The sequence below is a fragment of the Anarrhichthys ocellatus genome, unplaced genomic scaffold (genome assembly GCF_004355925.1).
Source record: "Anarrhichthys ocellatus isolate YVR2014 unplaced genomic scaffold, GSC_Weel_1.0 scaffold65, whole genome shotgun sequence".
In the NCBI taxonomy this organism is placed as follows: domain Eukaryota; kingdom Metazoa; phylum Chordata; class Actinopteri; order Perciformes; family Anarhichadidae; genus Anarrhichthys; species Anarrhichthys ocellatus.
Window position 1 is genome coordinate 1,951,306 of NW_022280095.1, and position 10,005 is coordinate 1,961,310.

Sequence of the window (10,005 nt, forward strand, 5' to 3'; positions counted from 1 at the left end):
ACACACACACACACACACACACACACACACACACACACACACAGCACTTACAGAACAACATGAGCGATCATTTTGAGATGCATTTGTGGCCAACTGATGAATTCAAGTGGAACATTCACCATCTTTTAGCTCCGTTTTTGGTCTCCACCAACTCTTTAGCTGCTAAAATGCACCACTATGTTCACTGGCTGTTGGCTGCTTGGTGCTGAGCAGGTAGTGTGCAGTGGGTTACAGCCTTTTCCTTGAAACCAGCTGAGGCCAGTGAGTGAATTAAAACTGAGAAGTCGCAGCCGGAGCGCTAAACAATGAGCTGAAACTCCGGGTTAAGCTTTGTAAAGCAGAGGGGATTCTCTGTCGGTCCGTTACTATTAACTACGGTTAAGATGCTGTCTGTTGTCAGAGAGCAGAATGAAAAAACAAAACATGTGAGGGAAGCCTGTGACAGGAATTGTGCAGCTTTAAGTGAAAAGCAAAGCAAACCATTAATAAAGACCATCAGAGTAACATATTCTTATTATTATAATCCGTTTTAAGGTGCTCAGACGGAGAGTCTGCTGCAGATATAAACGTGCATCCTTTAAGCTTCTGTAGCACAGCAGAAGAGAGTGCGTGTCATTCAGCCACCACATCATTTATTTAATACAACATATTTACATAAGAGCTTGAATACACACATGAATTAGTGAATGTATTCAGAAGACCAGAGGTCAAATGCTAAACAAGAGAAACCAAAAAAACAACAACTGCCAATGCTGAAAGTCACAGAATGAGCCTTTAGGTCAACAAGCCAAACACCAGCTGTAGTCCTGCACAGGTTACGGTGTTCACATTAAGCAGAGTGTAAGTATCTCTGTAAAATATCACTCCACCAGCAATAATGTACAAAAGAGCAGCAAAGAGCTTCTCTTTCCGGACTGATGTACAGTGGACTGCTTCAATACAAAGAGAACAATGAATATTCAAGAGTCGGACCAGTGAAGCTCAAACATGAAGTAAACGAAACATTCTCGAGCAGAGAGGGGCAAATATCTTCTTCACAGCTACATTGTGAGCATGATATTTGCAGTAAAAGACAGATAAGCCCGGCTTTTATGAGCCTTATGAAACACCTGCAGTTAGGGATGCAATCTGTCTCTTTGGATACAACTGATTACGGTTGGGTTCCCAACTGGCAAAACACCCAGGTTTGTTTAGGTCCAACAGGAAGTAAGCTCTTATGGAACCGTTTATCTCCCAACGTTACTTCTATCAGCAATGTAGAAAGCATTTAGGGTCGTGGACTTCTCATTCTCACCACGTACGAATATCACTGGCTGAAGATTAGACTTGCTCGTGAAAAATGCAGCGTACAAAGTAATTATTATTTCACACATCATAGTTTTTAAGTTGATTCATATTTTGCATGAAGAATCTGTAGTAGCCTAGTTAGTAACTAATATGGTCAAATTAATGTAGTGAAGATAAAAGTAAAATATTTCCCTCCGAGATGTAGTTACACAAAATGTAAATACTCAAGTACAAGAACATAAATATTGTGCTTAAGAACAGTACTTGAGTACCCTAAATGTACTTCCTTACATTCCACCACTGATGGAACAAGAGCACAATGTTGTTGACAAGAACAGTCTTCATGGATCTAGCCTCGGAATTTTGCTCTCAAAGATGATGAATTGAACTTTAAATGTACAAAGTTTTTATCCAGAGGAGCATGCACCCAGACCTCTATAGAGGATCCGAGGTCCACCCACCAGTCTTACAAAACCTTGTGGGAAACATTGCATCATCAACTTCATCCAGTGAGTTTTTATGATGCAACGTTGGCACTGAAAATGATTCATCATGGTTTAATGGGATAGAACGACGGCCCCGCCCACAGCTGAAAGATTCCGACAGTAAACAGTAACATGTTGTGGACTACTCTCAGACGTTAACTCTACTGGTCCAGTTTAGTACTTTTTTTTTTTTTTTTTAAACCTTGACTCGGGCATGACGGAGTGGATGATTATCTCAAAGATGCTTGAACATATTCAAAGTGTTGGACCCCTGAGCATTCACTTTTCATACGTACGCTTTGCTAATTGGATTTCCATCTTCCACAACAACTCTCTGGTCATTTTGTAGATATCGAAACGCTCCCACGCTGCCGATCTAAGGCGCTTCTTCGGAGGATATAAAGCTCGTCTCATTTTCACGATTGTGAGTGTTAATTAGGCCGCCACCCTAAAAACTTTCCTCAGTCTAAACCAACAAAAGGTGATGATAGTTCTTTCATTATTTTTACCTTTAGTTATTAGTTGAAAAGAAGTCTCTACAAATATTGAAAGCCAAACCTAATGAGATTCAACACTGGATTAAAATGTAATTAAAAAGGGATCCGACCCCAACACTACGACTGATCCACACACATACAGTCACAGTCACGTACCTCAAGCAGATAGAAGTATCTGTTGAACTGAGCGCTTTTAGTGTCCTCCAGTCCTTTCAGCTGTCTTGTGATGAACATGAAGATGTCCTGCACAAGAAAGAAACACACGAGTGAATGCACCGCACACACACAGATAACATTTACTCATAAGTATATAACAAATCATCAGTCAATATTAAGTGATTACTCCAGAGAAGATGCAACAAGTTGGGCAATTAAACCGGTGAGTAATCCCGGTGGAGCGCAGTGATCTTGGTGAAAGTCTTCACCAGCGTACCTTGAGTTTATCCGGGGAGGTGTAGGGCGCCTCTGGGGCGTAAATCCTGAATATGTCTGCCAGACAGCAAGCCACCAGCAGACGCACGTCCTTGTCTGGGTGCTTGAGGAAGAAGTCTGAGGCCAGGTGGAGGGCCAGGTTCAGGTAGAGCTCCTTCTCTTCCTCAGAGTCCTGGTCCATGTCCATGAAGGTCTTCACGACCATCTGGAAGAGCAGAAGAACACTTAAAAAAAAAATCCTGTCTGCTGTCAAAGAAATGATACCAGCATGCCTTCAGTGATTTGACAATATTACATTGAGAAGCCTCACGATATCCCCCCCCCCCCCCCGTGGTGTGAGCGACCACACAGTAAACAGAGAGGCGCTGCAGCAGCAGACACTCACCTTGAGCCTGCGGACCATTTCCTCTTTGGAGATTTTGTCAGAGATCTCCTTGACCCCTGGAGGGTAGGTCACCTTCCCATCTGTGACTCGAGCTTTAGAGTGAGCCATTCTCTTTAGCTCTTCACTGCCTGGGGAAAGAGAAAGCACCGTTGGTAATAAATTAGAGGAGATGAAACACAGACAGAGGGAATAAAACCTTAAACCTTGAAGAATAGCTGGACCATAACCCCAAAAAAGAGACAGGAAAGGCGCACATTAACTATTTGGAACCCGGGGCAAATCTTTTGAATACTTCAAAGCTTGGAAAGCAGGCTGCAGAAGGGACTTCTGAAATAGTCAGCCAGGTATTTACAGCACACAGAAATAGCCTTCTAGAAGCTGAATCAGGGATGAAAGTGCTGCATTCAGACAGCAGGCCGACGGTTTCACTGCGATCTTTGTGCTCCACGTTTCATTACCACCGACACCAGTCTGTCAAAGATTACACCCAATTCATGTTGAGGACGTTCACATAATACAGAATGTGCTTTGACTTTCAACACACGACACCGCTCACGGCCAGATCAGCAATGCTCTCTGGCAACGCTGCTTAACTGATCAGTCTCTCCTCGGTGCTGCTTTTTGTCCGTCAACGATATCAAAAAGGGTTATGACTTCATTTCACTGTCTACATCTCACCGACGTCAGACAAATTAAAGCCTGACTCATAGTTCATGAATCTACAAAAGTCTGCATGGTGAACTCAGAAATAGTGCGATTAACAAAAACAATGTGCGCCTGGGTCTGTTTTGCTAGTTTACTCGACTATTGACATCAGTTGTTGCAACTCAAAAGTGATCATGTCGCCAGTTATCATCCATCTTACTTTTGACTTTAAATAACAATTTTATCCACGTTGTGATAACACAATTTAGACATTTTACACATCGTGCAAAAACAAATCGTATGGATGGGAGGAGCTCATCGAGCGGTGCACCCTGTGGTTAGTGGACGACCAGCTCTGAACACAGAGTCACAGCTGATCGTGTCGTGTCAAATTATTTAACTGTTTTGCATATGGAACCAACGGGCTGCAACTGACAACAACCATCGTCGATTACACTGCCAAGCATTGTCTTGATTAAAGGGGTTAATCAGTAAACTAAATAAATAAGACAGTAAACTGAATACTGTTGGTCGGATAAAACAAGCAGGTTGGATTTGGAAACTGTGATGAGCAGATTAACATTTCATAAACTAAAGTATTATTGTGATATATTTCTTTGCATCGTCACAAAAAGCCACCACAAACTGCACATCAGTGGAGAGTTCAGATGGATGATTAATCAAAGCATTTTAGCCCAAAGCGAAGATTTAGCTGTACATTAAGATTTGTTGTGATTTGTAGTGTTAAACAACAAACAACTGTAATGTGTGTGTGTGTGTGTGTGTGTGTGTTTTGAGTTTGTCGCACTAAACTAAACATTGGAAGATGTCACCATGGGCTGTGGAAAACTGTATCAAGTATTTTCCACTATTTTATAAACAAAACAATGAATCAATAAATTAATTTGCAGATTAATCGATAAGGACAATATTAGGTAGTTGCAGCCCCACATTGCTCTCCTTCATTCTAAGCTTCTGTTATCCTATTGCAACATTATATAATCAGTATTTCAACAAACAATCTGCACCTTGTTTATACGAGCATGTGAAAGCCATTTACTACCATTTCAAACAAGTAACAACAAACACGCCCTCCTCCACGACCAGCAGCCCTGTTTCATTTCAATCAATAACAAGCAAGTCTCATTTTGACCAAAAGCTTTGATCTGTGATATAACTGCAGTATAATGTTGTTAAAGAGTAATTGGTCAAATTTCATAGAAATAAAAAAGCAGTAGTGAACTACATGACATGGTGTCTGACATATCCCGCATGACAGATGGACGGAAAGTCAAGACGAATGAGACGACAGATACGAGTCTGGTCCACAGTCCTTTCCCAGTCTTTACTGGTTAAGTACCAGTCTGGACAGACTGTGGGACACCTCAGGCTTCTGGTATGTTTTCTTTGTGAGCTCCAAGATCTCATTTCACAACAACCACCTCTCCCAGGGGACTCAGCAAAACAAGCTCATACTACCTTTACAGAAGCATAAATACGGTTACTAAAAGCGTGAAAATAAATGACGGATAACTTTTCTTCTGTTACTAAGTCTTGTTTGTGACTTTCCACAAGTTGTGCTGCTTTTCTTCAGTGATGGAGATTTGATTATTATGAAGCTCGGGGAAGTAGGGAAGTAGGTCTGGCTTTGATTTAAACAACCAAACAATTTTCTGCAGCTGTACTTGAGCTTTTAGAAAACACAGAAATGCAAGCAGGGCCAGAAAAAAAGAAAAAAAACCAGCACACACACACACACACACACACTGGACACTGGCAGGCTGCCAAATTGTTTGATTCTGACCTTTTCCACCCCACAGCTGCTGCCAAATTTGAGTACATCTCTCTCTTAGTCTACCACACAGAGAGCTCTAGCAGCCAATCAGAGTAGAGTATTTCCCGACCTGTGGGGTCTGTCTGGGTGCCATCCAGCAGAGAATATTACACTTTGAATAAACGGCAGCAGTAAATAATCACACGCAGGCAACACTAAAGCGCTCGTACGTGGGCTACCGTCGACTCAGTACTGGTTTATCAGAGTAAAACACATTTATTCCCCCACTGAGGGTTTCCTATCGGTCTGCTGCTTCACCCCTATCGACACTGCTGCCAGCAGGAATATGAAGACTGTGATCGGCTCGGCTAACCTAATCTGAACCTTGACATAGAGCTCCTTTTGTTTTAACCCTGTGGGTGATTAAAGGGAAGAGATTGACTGTCAGCAAACAGAAGCAGGACGACTGGACACCAGCTGGTTATCGTGGGTGAACTCAACAACCTCCACATTTGGGCCCTCACAGATAGAACGCGATGGAAACTGGGTGAACAACCGGGAAGCACTATGAAAGAGTTTTCCTCCAAATTAAATGAGATAGGCATTTTCGGGAACAGAGCACGTCTCTGCCAAATGTGAACCAGCGAAGGCACACCGGCCAGAAACAACAACGAAGCAGAGCAGGAGGGTTTGAAATGATTCCAACGGTTTAAAGAAAGAGACACGGTTGGAGTAAACCTTTATTTATGCCATCTACAAACAGACAACACAGCGTTGAATGACATGTCTATATAGTGCAGACATGTTTCCTCCTCTGTATCCATTCAACACAAGCAAACCATCTCAGAGAAACAAACTAGAGACGTCCATTGTGGCTTTGCAGACCAAACATAACTTATTTTAGTTGGAAAAATAAATAAAAGTTGAGGGGCTGCAAACAAATGACTCCAACCAGGAATACTACAATGTGATTTCTGATGAAACACTAGCCAGTGGGCTTCTGTAAATACCCATTCTAAAACTATAATGAGCAATGATACACAGTTGTGTGAAAAAGTGTTTGCCCCCTTCCTGATTTCTTATTTTTTTGCATGTTTGTCACACTTAAATGTTTCAGATCATCAAACAAATTTAAATATTAGACAAAGATAACAAAAGTAAACACAAAATGCAGTTTTTAAATGAAGGTCTTTATTATTAAGAAAAAAAAAAAAATCCAAACCTACATGGCCCTGTGTGAAAAAGTGATTGCCCCCCGTTAAAACATAAATTAACTGTGGTTTATCACATCTTTGGAAAGCCGAGTTCAATTTCTCTAGCCACACCCAGGCCTGATTACTGCCACACCTGTTCTCAATCAAGAAATCACTTAAATAGGACCTGCCTGACAAAGTGAGGTAGACCAAAAGATCCTCAAAAGCTAGACATCATGCTGCGATCCAAAGAAATTCAGGAACAAATGAGAAACAAAGTAATTGAGATCTATCAGTCTGGAAAAGGTTACAAAGCCATTTCTAAAGCTTTGGGACTCCAGCGAACCACAGTGAGAGCCATTATCCACAAATGGCGAAAACATGGAACAATGGTGAACCTTCCCAGGAGTGGCCGGCCGACCAAAATTACCCCAAGAGCGCAGCGACGACTCATCAAAGAGGTCACAAAAGACCCCAGAACAACATCCAAAGAACTGCAGGCCTCACTTGCCTCAATTAAGGTCAGTGTTCATGACTCCACCATAAGAAAGAGACTGGGCAAAAATGGCCTGCATGGCAGAGTTCCAAGACGAAAACCACTGCTGAGCAAAAAGAACATAAAGGCTCGTCTCAGTTTTGCCAGAAAACATCTTGATGATCCCCAAGACTTTTGGGAAAATACTCTGTGGACTGATGAGACAAAAGTTGAACTTGTTGGAAGGTGTATGTCCCATTACATCTGGCGTGAAAGTAACACGGCATTTCAGAAAAGGAACATCATACCAACAGTAAAATATGGTGGTGGTAGTGTGATGGTCTGGGGCTGTTTTGCTGCTTCAGGACCTGGAAGACTTGCTGTGGTAAATGGAACCATGAATTCTGCTGTCTACCAAAAAATCCTGAAGGAGAATGTCCGGCCATCTGTTCGTGACCTCAAACTGAAGCGCACTTGGGTTCTGCAGCAGGACAATGATCCAAAACACACCAGCAAGTCCACCTCTGAATGGCTTAAGAAAAACAAAATGAAGACTTTGGAGTGGCCTAGTCAAAGTCCCGACCTGAATCCGATTGAGATGCTGTGGCATGACCTTAAAAAGGTGGTTCATGCTCGAAAACCCTCCAATGTGGCTGAATTACAACAATTCTGCAAAGATGAGTGGGCCAAAATTCCTCTACAGCGCTGTAAAAGACTCATTGCCAGTTATCGCAAACGCTTGATTGCAGTTGTTGCTGCTAAGGGTGGCCCAACCAGTTATTAGGTTTAGGGGGCAATCACTTTTTCACACAGGGCCATGTAGGTTTGGATTTTTTTTTTCCCCTTAATAATAAAAACCTTCATTTAAAAACTGCATTTTGTGTTTACTTGTGTTATCTTTGTCTAATATTTAAATTTGTTTGATGATCTGAAACATTCAAGTGTGACAAACATGCAAAAAAATAAGAAATCAGATAGGGGGCAAACACTTTTTCACACAACTGTATGTGCAAGCTAAAACACATTTGTACTTTGTAATGCTACCCCAAATCAATACATGACATTACATACTGGCTTTATGGGACAGTTGTCTTGAACAGTACTGATTTTAAGTGTTATAAGGGAGCAAAACCCCAAATGACACTTTATAATAATACTTCCTAATAATTTAAATGTCAGAGACTTCTTACAACCTGTGATCCGTCGATCAATCCGAGGTGTTGATGGTGAAATGATTCAACAATCACAGGCTGATAGCTGTCAAAACAAAGTCGAGTGCCCTCAGCTTACGAAACAACACGCTGCGTTCAATTTCATAATTCTTCCTGTCTTGGTGGCTTCTAATGCCAATATTAAAAATACTAATGCGTACGAGATCAGGTTTGTTGCAGTCATCATCAGAAAGAGTAAAATATGAATCCGATATTTGGTTAATGTATCAATTCTAGAGCAGACTAACCACTAAATAAACTATTAACGCTACGAGAAGACGTCTGCAATAAATGAAAAGCAGTGTGCCTTAGTACACATAGTTAGCTTGTAATATGGAGTCACAACGAAAACAATTTAGCATAGGAAACAGCCACCGGATTACCGTTACTTTAATACGTTACCGTGAGATAACGTCAGTTAGCGGATAGAGAAGAAACACGCAATGAATAGAGGCGCTTGTTGTTATGGTACAGCCAGACTGCCTTGTTGCCGCTATGTTGGCTAATCTAGTTAGCTGCAGTTAGCTAGCGTTAGCAGTTATGCACAACACTGACTTAGCGTACCCGAGCTAACGTTAGCAGCAGTAGCAATCTCAGTGACAAGAGGGCGGACATGTAGTAACGTTACGCTGAACAAAACACCCCGGCGAACACCCGTTATATCGTTATAATTATACCGACCCCAGTGGAGTCCTTGTTTGCTCGTGCTGCTGGGACATTGAGCCTAGCACACCGGCTAGGGTTTCACTAGCTCACCATTATGCGCCGCAGGACCAGGTCAACCAGCGCTGTGAAGCGGACACGGCAGCCGAGAACACAGGCGAGTAAGGCGGGCTGCGCTCTGCCTATTCGCGGTAAAAAACTCGGCTGGATTCATCCCGGGCTCATAATACCGCATCGTTCACAACAGCATTTGGAAAATAATTCCCACTTTTCAATCAGAAACATTTTGCTTATTTGTGCATTGTATTACCTGTTACGGTGAATTGTGATCAATCGTGTCCTCCTCTGCAGCTCTCTTCCCCCTCCTAGCTCCAAAATGGCGCCAATATGTGTGGATTCACTGCCCGTGGGTACAAACGACAATTGAGTGTGTAGCGCCACCTATAGAGCGAGTGTGTGTAGGTATTATCCTTTAAAAACATATAATTAACCATCTTTAAAAAAAAAAAATTTAAATAAAATTGACTATCACAAGTTTTACTTCCCTTTAAAGATGTCTAGCATTGATATATTTTCATGAAAAATATATTAATAATAACTTTATTTATATAGCACCTTTAAAAACAGAGCCGCAAAGGCATGGCAATAATAACAACAGAAAGCTCAGTGAGACAGTCGATACGATAAAAAAATAAACAAATAAATATATAAAATAATATATATATATATACATATATATATATACATATATATATACATATATATACATATATATATATACATATATATATACATATATACACATATATATATACATATATATATACAATTAGTAAAATAATTTGGTAAAATTAACTAATAAAAATAAAACAGTAAAGCGACGACATCAAATAAAAGCCAGTCTGTAAAAATGTGTTTTAAGAAGTGATTTAAAATAGATTACTGAGAATATACAGTA

General features: G+C 41.0%; 1 protein-coding gene across 5 annotated transcripts in view; it reads right to left on the reverse strand.

Annotated features, from left to right (window-relative positions):
• The window catches only part of pds5b (PDS5 cohesin associated factor B), a 24,654-nt gene extending 15,168 nt beyond the window's left edge, over positions 1 to 9,486 (reverse strand). For 2 of the 5 annotated variants that reach the window (XM_031872660.1, XM_031872656.1), the window contains exons 1-4: positions 9,358 to 9,486; positions 3,087 to 3,214; positions 2,703 to 2,906; positions 2,426 to 2,512 (exon numbers count right to left, since the gene is read on the reverse strand). In XM_031872660.1, the coding sequence (XP_031728520.1) occupies positions 2,426 to 2,512; positions 2,703 to 2,906; positions 3,087 to 3,194 (399 nt within the window). In that variant the 5' untranslated portion in view covers positions 3,195 to 3,214; positions 9,358 to 9,486. The other 3 variants (XM_031872657.1, XM_031872658.1, XM_031872659.1) reach the window with 3 other exon arrangements.
• Between the last annotated feature and the right edge of the window lie 519 nt (positions 9,487 to 10,005).